We start from the raw sequence: 20,502 nt of genomic DNA, 5'->3' as shown, positions 1-20,502 counted from the left end.
TGCCTAGTCTGTCGAATCTTTCCACACAAGAATGCCTGCTTATTCCAGGCGTGCGGCACGCTGGCACAGTGGTGAGCACTGCTGCCCGGGACCCGGGTTCAACTCCAGCCTTGGGTGACTGTCTGTGTGGAGTTTGCACATTCTCCCAGTGTCTGTGTAGGTCTCCTCCGGCGGGCCGAATGTAGGATTTTATGATTCCATCAATCTCGTAAACCACCTCTGAACAACCTTCAATGTATTTGCATCCAGTGAGATCAAAACTGCACACAATATTCGAAATGCGGTCTTACCAATGCCCTGTGGAACTGAAAAGTAATCTTAGAACATAAGAACTAGGAGCAGGAGTAGGCCATCTGGCCCCTCGAGCCTGCTCTGCCATTCAGTAAGATCATGGCTGATTTTTTTTTTGTGGACTCAGCTCCACTTACCCACCTGCTCACCAAAACCCTTAATTCCTTTACTGTTCAAAAATTTATCCATCCTTGCCTTAAAAACATTCAATGAGGTAGCCTCAACTGCTTCACTGGACAGGGAATTCCACAGATTCACAACCCTTTGTATGAAGAAGTCCCTCCTCAACTCAGTCCTAAATCTGCTCCCCCTTATTTTGAGGCCATGCCCCCAAGGTCTAGTTTCACCCGCCAGTGGAAACAACTTCCCTGCTTCTATTTTATCTATTCCCTTCATAATCTTTTATGTTTCTATAAGATCTCCCCTCATTCTTCTAAATTCCAATGAGTATAGCCCCAGTCTACTCAGTCTCTCCTCATAAGCCAACCCTCTCAACTCCGGAATCAACCTAGTGAATCTCCTCTGCATCCCTTCCAGCGCCAGTATATCCTTTCTCAAGTAAGGAGACCAAAACTGTACACAGTTATGTTCAATTCCTCTAGTAATAAATCATAGGATTCCATTAACCTTCTTGATTATATGCTGCACCATACTAACTTTTTGTGATTCATGCACAAGAGCAGCCAGATCCCTCTGCACCTCGGCATTCTGCACTTGTTCTCCATTTAAGTTGATCCCTGGTTTGGTGATAATAGTAGAGTGGGGGTATATGCCGGGCCACGAGGTTGCAGATTGTGGTTGAGTATAATTCTGCTGCTGCTGATGGCCCACAGCACCCTGCGGTTGCCTGATTTTAAGCTTGATCTGCTTTAAGTCTATTCCACCCCTCGCGCATTCACTCTCCAGTGAAGTGAACCAGCCATATAAATACTGTGGCTCTTGGAGAGAGATGGGGGATGGGCGGTGGGGGGGGGGGGGGGGGGGGGGTGGAGGAGAGGGATGGGGCGGGGAGGAGGAGGCATGGGGGCATGGAGGAGGGGGTTTGTAGGGGGGGGGTAGGGGAAGGGGGATGGGGGGGAGGGGAGATGGAGGAGGGGGTGGAGGATTAAGGAGGGGTAGGTGATGGGCGGGTGAAGGAGTGGGGCTGAGGGGAAGGATCGGGTAGGGGGGGGTGGTGAAGTGGGGGGAGATGGGGTAGAGGAGGACAATTGAGTATGGTATTGCTGGGGAAAATAGAGAAAACATGATTTTCTGCAATACCCAAAGGTATTTTCCATTGGGAAAGGACAAGCAGAAGAAACTTGAGGGCAATGTCAAGTTGAAAGAAATGCGTGCAATATTGTGAAGGTTAGGGATAGGGTGGAAGATTGGGAACTTCTTAGCAGAAAGGGATAACTTAAAATAGAGCGAGAAAATAAGTTACAAGAAAAAACAACCAAGACACACACAGATGGAAAGTAAGAGCTTCTACAAGTTTATTGAAAGATGAGAATAGCTGAGGTAAATATTGATTCCTTGGAGGATGAAGTTAGGGAATTAATAGTAGAAAAGCAGGAGATGGCAGTGACTTTGAGCGAATATTTTAGACCGTAAGACATAGGAGCAGAATTAGGCCACTCGGCCCATCGAGTCTGCTCCGCCATTCAATCATGGCTGATATTTTTCTCATTCCCATTCTCCTGCTTTTTTTCCCATAACCCCTGATCCCTTTATTAATCAAGAATCTATCTATCCCTGTGTTATGTTCGTTTTTCACAAGACTCTTCCGTCCTTGATACAAAGGCAAACACCAACCGTTGTCAGAATCAAAGTTCTTTATTTGTCCTACATATGTAGGCTGGCTAACCTTTGCTACTCAACTTCCACTCAGTGCTGGAAGCCAGTAAGCAAAAAGTGTCCGGAGTAACAAGGCTGACCCCTTTTATACAGTTTTACTATTGCATCAGGTAGATGTGATTTCAAACGAGACTTCAGCATACATCACCCGATTTAATCAAAAACGAGTAGTTATAGGAATTGCTGCATAAGAAACAACATTCTATTCAAATACACATTTACTGGTAACAACCCCCCACCCATCAGAACATCAGCATAATGTCTTTAAGATACACTATCTGTTAGCGCAAAAGAGAACATTGTCACGTACTGAGCTAAACTCGCACCCCAGCCGTGCCCAGCAAGCTGGAGCCTGTGGTTATCTTGTTTTCATGATGTGGAGATGCCGGCGTTGGACTGGGGTGAACACAGTAAGAGTTTTAACAACACCAGGTTAAAGTCCAACAGGTTTATTTGGTAGCAAATACCATTAGCTTTCGTCAGAAGGAGCAGCGCTCCGAAAGCTAATGGTATTTGCTACCAAATAAACCTTGTTGGACTTTAACCTGGTGTTGTTAAAACTCTTACTGTTATCTTGTTTTGTCAGTTCGCTCCCATGAGCTGTTTCTCTGCCATTCTTGCAAGCCCAATAGTTCACCCTGCCCTCTACAGTGGACATTAACTCTTTAATATCTCACCTGTCTTAAAGACACTCAATGACCCGGCCTCCACAGCCTTCTGTGGCAAAGAGTTCCACAGATTCACCACTCTCTGGCTGATGAAATTCCTCCTCATCTCTGTTTTAAAAGATCGTCCCTTTAGCCTGAGGTTGTGCCCTCTGGTTCTAGTTTTTCCTACTAGTGAGAACATCCTCTCCACGCCTACCCCTAAACTATCCAAGCCTCGCAGTATCTTGTAAGTTTCAATAAGATCCTCCCTCATCCTTCTAAACGAATGCAGACCCAGAGTCCTCAACCGTTCCTCATATGACAAGCTCTTCATTCCAGGGATCATTCTTGTGAACCTCCTCTAGACCCTTTCCAAGGCCAGCACATCCTTAGATATGGGACCCAAAACTGCTCACAATATTCCAAATGGGGTCTGTCCAGAGCCTCTGTTCAGAAGTCCATCCCTGCTCTTGTACTCTAACCCTCTCGACATGACTGCTAATTTTGTATCTGTTCATGGTGGAATACACAGAGCATCTCAATAATAGCAGAAAACCAAGGGAAAGGATGTCTACAATGTAAGCAATGGAACGGTAGATTAAAGAGAGTTTTTATCTTCAGCAGGGCTGCCCTCCTCTTGAGTTTGATTTGTAGATTGTGTTCCAGGGCTGAAGGATTTATTTTTGTGCTATTCTGGGAAGTTAAGCCTTGTTAAGGTGGCTATGTGTGATTTGACCTTTGTCCCCTTTGTCCCCAGGTCCCCTGATGTCAGTCCCTCAGCGAGAGATGGAGAGGAGCAGCAGCAATACACCAGGGCTGGACTTGCCTCATCCTCCAGGAGCCGGGTGGCTAAGACCATCCAGTCCAGCTCCAACGTCAAGTGGGTGAATTCATCCTCTCGAAAGCTGCCGAGGATGAAGAAGTGTCAGCGCACCCAGAAACAGAAGGAGCAGATTCAGAGGGTGCGCAGAGCGAGGGAGGCTGTGATTCGCAGGAAGTGCGCTCCACAGTGGATTGGCAGCTCCAGTGACGGGGGATCCAGCAGCAACTCTGAACTCGATGAGGTCATCACCTGTGACAATGGCCAGGCCAGCCACCAGGATCCTTTAGGTGCATTACCTTCATCTATCTTTAGTCAAATACACAGCGATTGTTTCATGACCTAATCATATAGGGAATTAAAGAGGGAAAGGTGGCATCAAACTCATAGGAACAGGGTAGGGTAGGATATAGTTCACAGCTCTGCATCTTTGTATTTATTGAATATAGATTTAATTTTATTTCAAAAGATGCAGCAGTCTCTTCCCCAAACACACTGTTTCGAAGGTTACTGAAACCAGCCTCTGCGCAAAGATATGTCACTTCTACAGTCACTGATAATTTAATTCTAATTTTATTAAAGCTCCACTGGAATCAAAACTCTCCTCGTATTGAGAAGTTCCCTTTCCTGACATCACCCTGGTGAATTTCCACTCCTGCTGTCCATTTGACTTTAACGTCCTTTCAATAATCGGCTGTTCAAACAGCGCCCGCTCCCCCCGCTGAGACTCGGCAGGCGCCCGCTCCCCCCGCTGAGACTCGGCAGGCGCCCGCTCCCCCCGCTGAGACTCGGCAGGCGCCCGCTCCCCCCGCTGAGACTCGGCAGGCGCCCGCTCCCCCCGCTGAGACTCGGCAGGCGCCCGCTCCCCCCGCTGAGACTCGGCAGGCGCCCGCTCCCCCCGCTGAGACTCGGCAGGCGCCCGCTCCCCCCGCTGAGACTCGGCAGGCGCCCGCTCCCCCCGCTGAGACTCGGCAGGTGCCCGCTCCCCCCGCTGAGACTCGGCAGGCGCCCGCTCCCCCCGCTGAGACTCGGCAGGCGCCCGCTCCCCCCGCTGAGACTCGGCAGGCGCCCGCTCCCCCCGCTGAGACTCGGCAGGCGCCCGCTCCCCCCGCTGAGACTCGGCAGGCGCCCGCCCCCCCCGCTGAGACTCGGCAGGCGCCCGCTCCCCCCGCTGAGACTCGGCAGGCGCCCGCTCCCCCCGCTGAGACTCGGCAGGCGCCCGCTCCCCCCGCTGAGACTCGGCAGGCGCCCGCTCCCCCCGCTGAGACTCGGCAGGCGCCCGCTCCCCCCGCTGAGACTCGGCAGGCGCCCGCTCCCCCCCGCTGAGACTCGGCAGGCGCCCGCTCCCCCCCGCTGAGACTCGGCAGGCGCCCGCTCCCCCCCGCTGAGACTCGGCAGGCGCCCGCTCCCCCCAGCTGAGACTCGGCAGGCGCCCGCTCCCCCCGCTGAGACTCGGCAGGCGCCCGCTCCCCCCGCTGAGACTCGGCAGGCGCCCGCTCCCCCAAATTAGGCTGATCAATTGAAACTGGGTTCATGAAGGGCAGGTCATGTTTGACTAATTTGGTGGAATTCTTTGAGAACATTACATGTGCAGTGGACAATGGGGAACCTGTGGATGTGGTGTATCTGGATTTCCAGAAGGCATTTGACAAGGTGCCGCACCAAAGACTGCTGCATAAGATAAAGGTGCAGTGTTACGGGTAATGTATTAGCATGGATAGAGGATTGGTTAACTAACAGAATGCAAAGAGTGGGGGTAAATGGGTGTTTTTCTGGTTGGCGATCAGTGACTAGTGGTGTGCCTCAGGGATCAGTGTTGGGGCCGCAATTGTTTACGATTTACATAGATGATTTGGAGTTGGGGACCAAGTGTAGTGTGTCAAAATTCGCAGATGACACTAAGATGGGTGAAAGAGCAAAGTGTGCAGAGGATGCTGAAAGTCTGCAAAGGGATATAGATAGTCTAAGTGAGTGGGCGAGGGTCTGGCAGATGGAGTACAATGTTGGTAAATGTGAGGTCATCCATTTTGGTAGGAATAACAGCAAAATGGACTATTATTTAAATGATAAAAAATTGCAGCATGCTGCTGTGCAGAGGGACCTGGGTGTCCTTGTGCAAGAATCACAAGGAGTTGGTTTACAGGTGCAGCAGGTAATTAAGAAGGCAAATGGAATTTTGTCCTTCATTGCTAGAGGGATGGAGTTTAAAAACAGCGAGGTTATGTTGCAGCTGTATAAGGTGCTGGTGAGGCCACACCTGGAGTACTGTGTACAGTTTTGGTCTCCTTACTTGGGAAAGGATATACTGGCACTGGAGGGGGTGGAGGGAAGATTCACTAGGTTGATTCTGGAGTTGAGAGGATTGGTTTATGAGGAGAGACTGAGTAGACTGGGGCTATACTCATTGGAATTTAGAAGAATGAGGGGAGATCGTATAGAAACATATAAGATTATGATGGGAATAGATAAGATAGAAGCAGGGAAGTTGTTTCCACTGGCAGGTGAAACTAGAACTAGGGGGGGGCATAGCCTCAAAATAAGGGGGAACAGATTTAGGACTGAGTTGAGGAGGAACTTCTTCACACAAAGGGTTGTGAATCTGTGGAATTCCCTGCCCAGTGAAGCAGTTGAGGCTAGCTCATTGAACGTTTTTAAGGCAAGAATAGATAAATTTTTGAACAGTAAAGGAATTAAGGGCCATGGTGAGTCTTAACCCTTAAGGTACGTGGAGCTGAGTCCACATAAAGATGAGCCATGACCTTATTGAATGGCGGAGCAGGCTCAAGGGGCCAGATGGCCTAGTCCTGCTCTCAGTTCTTATGATCCTTATGAACTGCTTAAATGATGTTTGACATGATTGTATTTTTTTTTCGTTTTGTTCTCTGTCCTGATTTATAAGTGAACTCTTTGGGTGAAGAAATTGCTTATTTCAGTCCTTTTTGGCAGACCTCAAATTCTAATACTGTGTCTCAGGTTCCCTTGGGGGGGGGGAAACATTTTCTCATCATCGATTGAGTTTCAGTTCAGCCGTTATGAATTTGATTGTTTAATTAGATTCCCTGTCATTCTTCTGAACTTTTGGGAAAATAGACTTGTCCTACTGAGCCTCTCCCCGGGACAATCCAGTCCTAGAACATAGAACAGTACAACACAGTACAGGCCCTTCGGCCCTCGATGTTGTGCCGAGCTTTGTCCGAAACCAAGATCAAGCTATCCCACTCCCTATCATTCTGGTGTGCTGCATGTGCCCATCTAATAACCGCTTGAAAGGTCCTAAAGTGTCCAATTCCACTATCACAGCAGGCAGTCCATTCCACACCCCAACCACTCTGAGTAAAGAACCTACCTCGGACATCCCTCCTATATCTCCCACCATGAACCTTATAGTTATGTCCCCTAATAACAGCTACATTCACCCGAGGAAATAGTCTCTGAGCGTTCACTCTATCTATCCCCCTCATCATCTTATAAACCTCTATTAAGTCGCCTCTCAACCTCCTCCGCTCTAAAGAGAAAAGCCCTAGCTCCCTCAACCTTTCCTCATAAGACCTACCCTCCAAACCAGGCAGCATCCTGGTAAATCTCCTCTGCACTCTCTCCAATACTTCCACATCCTCCTTATAGTGAGGTGACCAGAACTGCACACAATATTCCAAATGTGGTCTCACCAAGGTCCTGTACAGTTGCAGCATAACCCCACGGCTCTTAAACTCCAACCCCCTGTTAATAAAAGCTAACACACTGTAGGCCTCCTTCACGGCTCTATCCACTTGAGTGGCAACCTTCAGAGATCTCTGGATATGAACCCCAAGATCTCTCTTGCTCCACATTCCTCAGAACCCTGCCGTTGACCCTGTAATCCGCATTTAAATCTGTCCTCCCAAAATGAATCACCTCGCACTTATTAGGGTTAAACTCCATCTGCCATTTTCCGGCCCAGCTCTGCATCCTATCAATGTCTCTTTGCAGCCTACAATAGCCCTCCATCTCATCCACTACTCCACCAATCTTGGTGTCATCAGCAAATTTACTGATCCACCCTTCAGCCCCCCCCTCTAAGTCATTAATAAAAATCACAAATAACTGATCCCCGTGGTACACCACTGGCAACTGGTCTCCAGTCTGAAAATTTTCCATCCACCACCACCCTCTGTCTTCTATGAGATAGCCAGTTACTTATCCAATCGGCCAAATTTCCCTCTATCCCACACCTCCTTACTTTCTTCATGAGCCTACCATGGGGAACCTTATCAAACGCCTTACTAAAATCCATGTATACGACATCAACTGCTCTACCTTCATCCACACACTTAGTTACCTCCTCAAAGAATTCAATCAAATTTGAGGCAAGACTTCCCCTTCACGAATCCATGCTGACTATCCCGGATTAAGCTGCATTTTTCCAAATGGTCAAAATCCTATCCCTCAGGACCTTTTCCATTAACTTACCGACCACCGAAGTAAGACTAACCGGCCTATAATTACCAGGGTCATTCCTATTTCCTTTCTTGAACAGAGGAACAACATTCGCCACTCTCCAGTCCTCTGGCACTATCCCCGTGGAAAGTGAGGACCCAAAGATCAAAGCCAAAGGCTCTGCAATCTCATCCCTTGCCTCCCAAAGAATCCTAGGATATATCCCATCTGGCCCAGGGGACTTATCGACCCTCAGGTTTTTCAAAATTGCTAATACACCTTCCCTCAGAACATCTACCTCCTCCAGCCTATCAGCCTGTACACTCATCCTCAAAAGCATGGTCCCTCTCCTTGGTGAACACTGAAGAAAAGTATTCATTCATCGCCTGTCCTATCTCTTCTGACTCCATGAACAAGTTCCCACTACTATCCTTGACTGACTCTAACCTCACCCTGGTCATTCTTTTATTTCTCACATAAGAGTAAAAAGCCTTGGGGTTTTCCTTGATCTGACTCGCCAAGGACTTCTCATGCCCCCTCCTAGCTCTCCTAAGCCCTTTTTTCAGCTCATTCCTTGCTACCTTGTAACCCTCAAGCGACCCAACTGAACCTTGCTTTCTCATCCTTAGATATGCTTCCTTTTTCCTCTTGACAAGACATTCAACCTCTTTTGTGAACCATGGTTCCCTCACTCGGCCATTTCCTCCCTGCCTGCCAGGGACATACCTATCAAGGGCACGTCGTATTTGTTCCTTGAACAAGCTCCACTTTTCATTTGTGCCTTTCCCTGACAGTTTCTGTTCCCATCTTATGCTCCCTAATTCTTGCTTAATCGCATCATAATTACCCCTCCCCCAATTATAAACCTTGCCCTGCCGTATGGCCCTATCCCTCTCCATTGCAATAATGAAAGACACCGAATTGTGGTCGCTATCTCCAAAGTGCTCTCCCACAACCAAATCTAACACTTGGCCTGGTTCATTTCCCATTACCAAGTCCAATGTGGCCCCACCTCTTGTCGGCCTATCCACATATTGTGTCAGGAAACCCTCCTGCACACACTACAAAAACTGCCCCATCCGAACTATTCGACCTATAAAGGTTCCAATCAATGTTTGGAAAGTTAAAGTCACCCATGACAACTACCCTGTGACCTCCACACCTATCCATATTCTGCTTTGCAATTTCCTCCTCCACATCTCTATTACTATTTGGGGGCCTATAGAAAACCCCCAACAACATGACCGCTCCTTTCCTATTTCTAACTTCAGCCCACATTACCTCAGTGGGCAGATCCCTCTCGAACTGCCTTTCAGCAGCCGTTAAACTATCCTTGATTAACAATGCTACTCCTCCACCTCTTTTACCAGCTTCCCTACTCTTACTGAAACATCTATACCCCGCAATTTCCAACAACCATTCCTGTCCCTGTTCTAACCATGTCTCCGTAATGGCCCAAGTACCAATCTACGCTCCAAGTTCACCTACCTATTCCGGATGCTCCTTGCATTGAAGTAGACACACTTCTACCCACCTTCCTGTCTGCTGGTACACTCCTGCGACCTTGATACCCTCCTCAGTACCTCACTACACTCAACACTGGCTTCTGGACTACAGCTCGTTTTCCCATCCCCCTGACAAATTAGTTTAAACCCCCCCCTGAAGAGCCGCAGCAAATTTCCCTCCCAGGATATTGGTGCCCCTCTGGTTCAGGCGCAAACCGTCCTGTTTGTACAGGTCCCACCTCCCCCAGAATGTGCTCCATTTATCCATGAAACTGAAACCCTCCCTCCTACACCATCCCTGCAGCCACGTGTATATCTGCACTCTCTCCCTGTTCCTCAACTCGCTAGCACGTGGCACCGGCAAACCAGAGATGACAACATGGTTTGTCCTGGCTCTCAGCTTCCACCCTATCTCCCTAAATTCCTGTTTTAAATCTCCATCCCTTCTCTTACCTATGTCGTTGGTACCGATGTGTACCACGACTTGTGACTGTTTCCCCCCTCCCCCTTATGGATCCTGAAAACACGGTCCGAGACGCCACGGACCCTGGCACCCGGGAGGCAACATACCATCCGTGAGTCTCTTTCGCTGCCACAGAACCTCCTATCTGTCCCTCTAACTGTCGAGTCCCCAATAACTATTGCAAATATAACTAGTCCTCCCAGGAGCCTGCGCAATGAAGCTGTGTTGCATTCGGGAACTGGAGTGGACCAAGTGATATTCAGTCAACATGATGATGGCAGATTTTTGGTTTCAGTTCCACTTATCCAATCGGCCCATTCCCTGAAGTTGACAGACCAAAACATCTGTCTTATCTGCCTTAAATGTGATCGAGCGTCCACAATCTTCTGTGCTAGCAGAAGCTTTGATGAACCTTTATGCAACACTGGTTCAGCATCAGCATCAACTGGATTATTGTGCCTAGTTCTGGGCACCACACTTTAGGAAGTGTGTGTGGTTTTAAAAAGGGCGCAGAAAAGAGAGCTAGTTTCGGTTAGAAGGATAGATTTGCAAAGCTTTGTCTTAAGTGAAGAAAAGATCGAAAGAAGTTCGATGGCGGTGTTTGAAATCATCTGGGACATGGATGCAGTAGTTAGAACATAGAACAGTACAGCACAGTATAGGCCCTTCGGCCCTCGATGTTGTGCCGAGCTTTGTCTGAAACCAAGATCAAGCTATCCCACTCCCTATTATTCTGGTGTGCTCCATGTGCCTATCCAATAATCGCTTGAAAGTTCCTAAGGTGTCCGACTCCACTATCACAGCAGGCAGTCCATTCCACACCCCAATCACTCTGAGTAAGAAATCTACCTCGGACATCCCTCCTATATCTCCCACCATGAACCTTATAGTTATGCCCCCTTGTAACAGCTACATCCACCCGAGGTAATAGTCTCTGAACGTCCACTCCATCTATCCCCCTTATCTTATAAACCTCTATTAAGTCGCCTCTCAACCTCCTCCGCTCTAAAGAGAAAAGCCCAAGCTCCCTCAACCTTTCCTCATAAGACCTACCCTCCAAACCAGGCAGCACCCTGGTAAATCTCCTCTGCACTTTCTCCAGTGCTTCCACATCCTCCTTCTAGTGAGGTGACCAGAACTGCACACAATATTCCAAACGTGGTCTCTCCAAGGTCCTGTACAGTTGCAGCATAACCCTACGGCTCTTAAACTCAAACCCCCTGTTAATAACCGCTAACACACTATAGGCCGCCTTCACGGCTCTATCCACGTGAGTGGCAACCTTCAGAGATCTGTGGATATGAACCCCAAGACCTCTCTGTTCCTCCACATTCCTCAGAACCCTGCCCTTGACCCTGTAATCCGCATTTAAATTTGTCCTCCCAAAATGAATCACCTCGCACTTATTAGGGTTAAACTCCATCTGCCATTTTTCGGCCCAGCTCTGCATCCTATCAATGTCTCTTTGCAGCCTACAACAGCCCTCCACCTCATCCACTACTCCATCAACCTTGGTGTCATCAGCAAATTTACTGACCCATCCTTCAGTCCCCTCGTCCAAGTCATTGATAAAAATCACAAATAGCAGAGGACCCAGCACTGATCCCCGTGGTACGCCGCTGGTAACTGGTCTCCAGTCTGAAAATTTTCCATCCCTCTGTCTTCTCTGAGATAGTAAGAGTTTTAACAACACCAGGTTAAAGTCCAACAGGTTTATTTGGATTTGCTACCAAGTAAACCTGTTGGACTTTAACCTGATGTTGTTAAAACTCTTACTGTGTTTACCCCAGTCCAACGCCGGCATCTCCACATCATGACTACCGTTCTATGAGATAGCCAGTTACTTATCCAATCGGCCAAATTTTCCTCTATCCCACAACTCCTTACTTTCTTCATGAGCTGACCACGGGGAACCTTATCAAACGCCTTACTAAAATCCATCAACTGCTCTACCTTCATCTACACACTTAGTTACCTCCTCAAAGAATTCAATCAAATTTGAGGCAAGACTTCTCCTTCACGAATCCGTGTTGACTATCCCGGATTAAGCTGCATTTTTCCAAATGGTCATAAATCCTATCCCTCAGGACCTTTTCCATTCACTTACCGACCACCGAAGTAAGACTAACCGGCCTATAATTGCCAGGGCCATTCCTATTTCCTTTCTTGAACAGAGGAACAACATTTGCCACTCTCTACTCCTCTGGCACTATCATGTATATCAATCAATTATCATCAATAATAATCTCCACATCATGACTATCCCCATGGACAGTGACGACCCAAAGATCAAAGCCAAAGGCTCTGCAATCTCATCCCTTGCCTCCCAAAGAATCCTAGGATATATCCCATCTGGCCCAGGTGACTTATCGACCCTCAGGTTTTTCAAAATTGCTAATACACCTTCCCTCAGAACATCTACCTCCTCCAGCCTATCAGCCTGTACCTCACAATCATCCTTAAAATCATGGTCCCTCTCCTTGGTGAACACTGAAGAAAAATATTAATTCATCGCCTCTCCTATCTCTTCTGACTCCATGCACAACTACTGTCCTTAACCAGCCCTAACCTCACCCTGGGGGGAGGGTGCAGAGGTAAGAGGAATTACGAAATCAATGGTAGAGGAGAGGGAGCGAGTGCAAGTGAATGAGGGCATTCCAGTAGTTAAAGGAGTAGAGGGCGAGCTTGATAGCGTTTCATCAAATCGGGTCCAGATAAAAGCTGGAATAAAGACACTTTGCCTGAATGCACGAAGCATTCGGAACAAAGTTAATGAGTTGATGGTGCAAATCAGCACAAATGGGTATGATCTAGTGGCCATTACAGAAACGTGGCTGCAGGGAGACCAGGACTGGGAGATGAATATCCAGAGGTATCAGGCATTCAGGAAGGAAAAGGTGGTGGGGTAGCTCTGTTAATAAAAGATATCAGGGTAGTAGTGAGGGATGACATAGGCTCTAAGGAACAAAACGTGGAATCGTTATGGGTAGAGATAAGGAATAGTAGGGAGAGAAAGACACTAGTAGGCATGGTCTATAGGCCCCCAAATAATAATGTTGAGGTGGGGAGGGCTATAAACAAGCAAATAATGGAAGCGTGCAAAAACGGAACGGCAATAATCATGGGGGACTTCAACCTGCATATTGATTGGCTGACTCAAGTTGGAAGGGGTGGGATGGAGGAAGAGTTCTTAGAATGCTGTCGGGATAGTTACCTTGAACAGTATGTTACAGAACCGACGAGGGAACGAGTTATCTTAGATCTGGTAATGTGTAACGAGGTAGGTAGAATTAAGGATGTTCTTGTGAAGGACCCTCTTGGGTCAAGTGATCACAATATGGACGAATTTCTGGTACAAATGGAAGAGGAGAAAGTAGGGTCCCATACCACTGTCCTCTGCTTGAACAGAGGGAAGTACGATAGGATGAGGGCTGAATTGGCTAAGGTGGACTGGGAGAGCAGACTGGTAGGTAGGACAGCTGAGGAACAGTGGAGGATTTTTAAGGAGATCCTTTTCAGTACTCAGCAACAATATATTCCGGTGATAAAGAAGGACTGTAAGAAAAGGGATAACCAGCCGTGGATAACAAAGGAAATTAAGAAGAGTATTAAATTAAAGACCGATGCGTACAGAGTGGCCAAAAATAGTGGAGAATCGGAAGATTGGGAAAACCTTAAGAAACAACAAAGAACGACTAAGAAAGCGATAAAGAAAGGAAAGATAGGTTATGAAGCTAGGCTAGCTCTAAATATAAAAAATGATAGTAAAAGCTTTTGCAAATATATAAAAAGGAATAGAGTGGCAAGAGTGAATGTTGGACCCTTGGAGGACGAGAGGGGGGATTTAATAGTGGAAAATGAGGAAATGGCTGAAACTTTAAATAAGTTTTTTGTGTCGGTCTTCACGGTGGAAGACACAAATAGTTTACCGAATATTAACGATAGAGGGTTGGTAGGAGGAGAGGTACTCAATACAATTAATGTTACCAGGGAGGCAGTGCTTGGTAGACTAACGGGACTGAAGGTGGACAAGTCCCCGGGCCCGGATGGAATGCATCCCAGGGTACTGAAAGAAATGTCAGAGGTAATAGCGGATGCGTTAGTGGTTATTTATCAAAATTCATTGGATTCTGGGGTAGTGCCGGTGGATTGGAAAACAGCTAATGTTACGCCGCTGTTTATAAAAGGAAATAGACAAAAGGCGGGTAACTACAGGCCGGTTAGCTTAACGTCTGTAGCTGGGAAAATGCTGGAATCCATCATTAAAGAAGAAATAGCAGGCTATCTGGATAAAAATGGTTCAATTAAGCAGACACAGCATGGATTCATGAGGGGAAAGTCGTGCTTGACGAACTTGTTGGATTTTTATGAAGTTGCGACTAGTGCGGTTGACAGAAGGGAACCGGTGGATGCGGTGTTTTTGGATTTCCAAAAGTCGTTTGATAAGGTGCTTCACAAAAGGTTGCTGAAGAAGATTGGGTCACACGGAGTTGGGGGTAGGGTGTTAGCGTGGATTGCGGATTGGCTATCCGACAGGAAGCAGAGAGTCGGAATAAATGGGTGCTTTTCTGGTTGGCAGATGGTAACTAGTGGCGTGCCGCAGGGATCGGTACTGGGGCCTCAACTATTTACCATTTATACAGACGATCTGGAGGAGGGAACTGAGTGTAGGGTAACAAAGTTTGCAGACGACACAAAGATAAGTGGAAAAGTGAATTGTGTGGAGGGCGTAGAAGGTCTGCAGAGAGATTTGGGCAGGCTGAGTGAGTGGGCGAGGATCTGGCAGATGGAGTATAACGTTGACAAATGCGAGGTTATTCACTTTGGAGGAAATAATAGCAAATTGGATTATTATCTAAATGGAAAAAAATTACAACATGCTACTGTGCAAAGGGACCTGGGGGTCCTTGTGCATGAGACGCAAAAACCCAGTCTGCAGGTGCAGCAGGTGATCAAGAAGGCAAATGGGATGTTGGCCTATATCGCAAGGGGGATAGAATATAAAAGCAGAGATGTCTTGCTGCATTTGTACAGGGCATTGGTGAGGCCGCAGCTGGAATACTGTGTGCAGTATTGGTCCCCTTATTTGCGGAAGGATATATTGGCCTGGGAGGGAGTGCAGAGAAAGTTCACAAGGTTGATACCAGAGATGAGGGGTGTTGATTATGAGGAGAGACTGAGCAGATTGGGTTTGTACTCGTTGGAATTTAGCAGGCTGAGGGGGGATCTCATAGAGACCTATAAGATAATGAAGGGGCTGAATAGAGTAGAGGTGGAGAGATTCTTTCCACTTAGAAAGGAAGCTAGAACTAGAGGGCACAGCCTCAAAATAAAGGGGGGTCAGTTTAGGACAGAGTTGAAGAGGAACAACTTCTCTCAGAGGGTGGTGAATCTCTGGAATTCTCTGCCCACTGAAGTGGTGGAGGCTACCTCGTTGAATATGTTTAAATCACGGATAGATGGATTCCTGATCGGTAAGGGAATTAGGGGTTATAGGGGTCAGGCGGGTAAGTGGAACTGATCCACTTCAGATCAGCCAAGATCTTATTGAATGGCGGGGCAGGCTCGAGGGGCTAGATGGCCTATTTCTCCTATTTCTCCTGTTCTCACAAGAGTAAAAAGCCTTGGGTTTTCCTTGATCCGACCCTCCTAGCTCTCCTAAGCCCTTTTTTTAGCTCATTAAGGAGCTCATTAGGAGAAATCTTTGCCATTGGCGGAAGGGTCAAGACTCAGCAGATACTGATTTAAAGTGATTCACAAAAAAAAAGCAATGGTGACATGAGCAAAATGTTTTTCATGCTGAGAGTGTTTATGGAACGGATAGTCTGCCAGGGTTAAGGAATCATTCCGCTTTCAAAAGGGAATTGGTTAAGCAGCTGATGGGGAAGAGATTGCAGGGAGTGGGACTGGCTCCATGTAACCATTCTCTGATGTAACAGGCAGGTTCTGGATGGGAGACAGACACTGCTGGAGTAAAGGTTCTGTCACTGAGTCATAAATAAAACCATTACAGCCAAACTAGCATTGTGGAAACTCGTGTTCACAAGATCAATGATTAGAAATGCTCCTCTCCATAGATTATTGCCAATGAGCACAGCTGAGCTGTCAGAATTGCCAAATTGCTAAGTTTGTGGCTTCAGTTAAGAAGTAAAAAGAATTTCTAATTACTTCACAAAAAATGTTCTCACCCATACTTCCTCATGCAGTTGAATGTGCCCATTTTGAAGAGCTGAATTATTTTAAGTTCTGTCCCACTGGAATTTGTTCATTCTTTGTTACCGAGTTGATCTGCCTGAATGCAAGATGTCCTGTGTGGTGTCGATGTTCCATGGACTTCATTCAGCAGATCGAACTCTCAGGATGTCCACTGAAATTACTTGAGCTGCATATATCACTGTGAATTAAACTGCATCAGTAACTGGAAATAGACCCTTAATGTAACTGGTTTAGGAACCTCAGCTCCAGTGTGTTCCAGCTACGTAAGACTTCAATGCTAAGCAATCCCATTCACAGCCTAGAAAATATTGTTTACAGCGATACCGCTCTCCAACCAACAGTTTTGTCATTCATTCCATTTTCTAAGGTGTGCTTGGAGCCACTAAGGTAACCCAGCCATTACCTTTGCATCTCTTCTGCTGAAGTGCCAGTAAGATTATGCAGTTTGTATCAAAGATTTCATAAATGGAAACATCTTTCTATTCTCCAATTCCCTTTGATGTCTCTTGTGAAGTTAGATTGTTAATGGAATGTTTGAGATGAGAGGGGTTCTGGCTGTAAATGATCTTGAAGGAAAAATGTTCTCTAAGTTGAACTTAAAGAAAGAGATTCTTCCTGAGAGGTGTGAGGTGTAGTTTTTGGCATTTCTGTGTCGTTGCCTTGCCTTTGCCCCTTTCTCATTTCAGCAAGACCAAAGCTCAGCCAGAATAAAAACAAATCACAACGAATCACATACTGGACCTGGTATTGGGGAATGAGCCCGACCAGGTGGTCGATGTTTCAGTAGGGGAGCAGTTCGGGAACAGTGACCACAGTTCAGTAAGCTTTGAGGTACTGATGGATAAAGATAAGTGTAGTCCTCAAGTTAAGGTGCTAAATTGGGGGAAGACTAATTACAACAATATTAGGCAGGAACTGAAGAATGTAGATTGGGGGCAGATGTTTGAGGGCAAATCAACATCTGGCATGTGGGAGGCTTTCAAGTTTAAGTTGATGGGGATTCAGGACCGGCACATTCCTGTAAGGATGAAGGATAAGTATGGCAAGTTTTGGGAACCTTGGATAACGAGAGATATTGTGAGCCTAGTCAAAGAGAAAAAGGAAGCATTTGTCAAAGCTAGGAGGCTGGGAACACACAAAGCAAGTGTGGAATACAAGGAAAGTAGAAAGAAACTTAAGCAAGGAGTAAGAAGGGCTAAAAGGGGTCATGAAAAAGCATTGGCCAGCAGGATTAAGGAAAATCCCAAGGCTTTTTATACATATATAAAGAGCAAGAGGGTAGCCAGGGAGAGGGTTGGCCCACTCAAGGACAAAGGAGGGAATCTATCCGTGGAGCCAGAGGAAATGGGCGAGATATTAAATGAGTACTTTGCGTCAGTATTCACCAAAGAGAAGGACTTGGTGGATGATGAGTCTGGGAAAGGATGTGTAGATAGTTTGAGTCATGTTGAGATCAAAAAGGGGGGAGGTATTGGGGTTCTTGAGAAACATTAAGGTAGACAAGTCCCCAGGGCCTGATGGGATATACCCCAGAATACTGAGAGGGGCAAGGGAGGAAATTGCTGGGGCCTTGAGAGAAATCTTTGTATCCTCACTGGCTACAGGGAAGGTCCCAGAAGATTGGAGAATAGCCAATGTTGTTCCTTTGTTTAAGAAGGGTGGCAAGAATAATCCAGGTGAGTTTTTCGAGGAAGTGACAAAGATGATTGATGAGGGTAGGGCAGTAGATGTTCTCTACATGGACTTCAGTAAGGCCTTTGACAAGGTCCCTCATGGCAGACTGGTGCAGAAGGTGAAGTTGCATGGGATCAGAGGTGAGCTGGCAAGGTGGATACAAAACTGGCTCGGTCGAAGAAGACAGAGGGTAGCAGTGGAAGGGTGCGTTTCTGAATCGAGGGCGAATCAAGTGGTGTTCCTCAGGGATAAGTGCTGGGGCACCAGTCTGCCATGAGGGACCTTGTCAAAGGCCTTACTGAAGTCCATGTAGACAACATCTACTGCCCTACCCTCATCAATCATCATCGTCACTTCCTCGAAAAACTCGATCAAGTTCGTGAGACACGACCTCCCCTTCACAAAACCATGTTGCCTCTCACTAATACGTCCACTTATTTCCAAGTGGGAATGAATCCTGTCGTGAAGAATCCTGTCCGATAATTTCCTTACCACTGATGTAAAGCTCACCGGCCTGTAAATTACCTGGATTATTCTTGTTGCCCTTCTTAAACAAAGGAACAACATTGGCTTTGCTGTTTGTAATATATATAAATGATTTGGAGGAAAATGTAACTGGATTGATTAGTAAGTTTGCGGACAACACAAAGTTTGGTCGATTTGCGGAAAGCGATGAGGACCATCAGAGGATACAGCAAGATATAGATCAGTTGGAGACTTGGGCGGAGAGATGGCAGATGGAGTTTAATCCAGACAAATGTGAGGTAATGCATTTTGGAAGGTCTAATACAGAAAGGAATATACAGTAAATGGCAGAACCCTTAAGTGTATTGATAGGCAGAGGGATCTGGGTGTACAAGTACACAGGTCACTGAAAGTGGCAATGCAGGTGGAGAAGGTAGTCAAGAAGGCATACGGCATGCTTGCCTTCATCGGCTGGGGTATTGAGTTTAATAATTGGCAAGTCATGTTGCAGCTTTTCTTGAACCTTAGTTAGGCCACACTTGGAATATAGTGTTCAATTCTGGCCGCCACACTACCAGAAGGATGTGGTGGCTTTGGAGAGGGTACAGAAAAGATTGACCAGGATGTTGCCTGGTATGAAGGGCATTAGCTATGAGGAGAGGTTGGAGAAACTTGGTTTGTTCTCACTGGAGCGACGGAGGTTGAGGGGAGTCCTGATAGAAGTCTACAAGATTGAGAGACATGGACAGAGTGGATAGTCAGAAGCTTTTTCCCAGGGTGGAAGAGTCAATTACTAGGGGGCATAGGTTTAAGGTGCGAGGGGCAAGGTTTAAAGGAGATGTACGAGGCAGATTTTTTACACAGAGGGTGGTGGGTGCCTGGAACTCGTTGCCGGGGGAGGTAGTGGAAGCGGATACGGTAATGACTTTTAAGGGGCGTCTTGACAAGTACATGAATAGGATGGTAATGGAGGGATGTGGTCCCCGGAAGAGTCGGGGGTTTTAGTTCAGTCGGACAGCATGTTCGGTGCAGGCTTGGAGGGCCGAAGTGCCTGTTCCTGTGCTGTAATTTTCTTTGTTCTTTGTAAATCTAATAGTGAATTCAGAGGAAATGCTGTAGTGTGCAGAATTCCTAACAAAACTCCAGTTGCGGCTGAACTTGTGTTTTGTAGGAATTGCAGGATGTGCTGATGGGTCAAATGAGGTTTAAGTGGAGCATGAATAGTGGCGTGAACCTGTTGGGCTGTAAAGACTTTGTAATTACTATAATTACTTGTATATGATCAGCATTGCATAAGTGATGTCCCAGAGGCATACACATTGCAATGACTACTGTTAGGGTTAGTGTGGCGCAATGGTTCGCACTGCTGCCTCGCAGCACCAGGGACCCGGGTTCAATTCCGGCTTCAGTTCACTGTCTGTGTGGAGTTTGCACGTTCTCCCCTTGTCTGCGTGGATTTCCTCTGGGTGCTCCGGTTTCCTCCCACACTCCAAAGATGTGCAGGTTAGGCGGATTGGCCATGCTAGATTGCCACTGCTTGTCCACAGATGTGAGAGTTAGGTGGATTAGCCCTGATAAATGTTTGGGGGTAGGGCAGAGGGGCGAATGCTCTTTCGACAAGTTGGTGCAGACGCGATGGGCTGAACAGCCTCCTGCGGCACTGTGGGGATTTTATGTTTCTGTGATTATGGAGGGCAGTGTAGAAATTTGAAACCATCAGGAGATTGTAGATCTTTTGGAGTTCTCTGCCTGAAGGCAGAATCAGTTATTTGCTGAACCACGGCAAAGTGCCGTGATTGTTTTCACTCTAGGCAGGATCAGGAGCCAGGCCCGAGGCTGCCTCAGCCAGAACACAGATCGAACCCTGTGCTGTTGGCATGAATATGACCCACGAGCTAGCAAGCGAGGCTAACCAGCCCCAAAGTTGTAGTTAACCTTTGGAAATAATTAAACTGAAATGATCTCTCTCCGCAGACCCAATGGATGAAGATGATGTTTTAGTCGTTGAGCCACTGACCAGCTCCACTTTGCCAGTTAGTGAGGAAGTGAACATTACATCAAGTGACAGCGAAGTGGAGATCATCAATGTTGTAGATGATGAAAGGTAAGAGAATCGCCCAAATCCCTTCCTATTTAGAATACTGCAGGTTAAATGCAGACAATCCCTAC

The 20,502-nt window shown here is 47.0% G+C and overlaps 1 protein-coding gene across 11 annotated transcripts in view; it reads left to right on the top strand.

Annotated features, from left to right (window-relative positions):
- The window catches only part of LOC144485731 (uncharacterized), a 77,614-nt gene that overhangs the window by 7,482 nt on the left and 49,630 nt on the right, over positions 1-20,502 (top strand). For all 11 annotated transcript variants that reach the window (XM_078203829.1, XM_078203831.1, XM_078203833.1 and 8 more), the window contains exons 3-4: positions 3,532-3,884; positions 20,308-20,437. In XM_078203829.1, coding sequence (XP_078059955.1) covers positions 3,532-3,884; positions 20,308-20,437 — 483 coding nt within the window. The remainder of the gene's footprint in view (positions 1-3,531; positions 3,885-20,307; positions 20,438-20,502) is intronic.

The sequence above is a fragment of the Mustelus asterias genome, unplaced genomic scaffold (genome assembly GCF_964213995.1).
Source record: "Mustelus asterias unplaced genomic scaffold, sMusAst1.hap1.1 HAP1_SCAFFOLD_214, whole genome shotgun sequence".
Classification (NCBI taxonomy): Eukaryota; Metazoa; Chordata; class Chondrichthyes; order Carcharhiniformes; family Triakidae; genus Mustelus; species Mustelus asterias.
The sequence above is the reverse complement of the archived record's forward strand: the minus strand, read 5'-3'. Positions and strand labels throughout refer to the sequence as shown.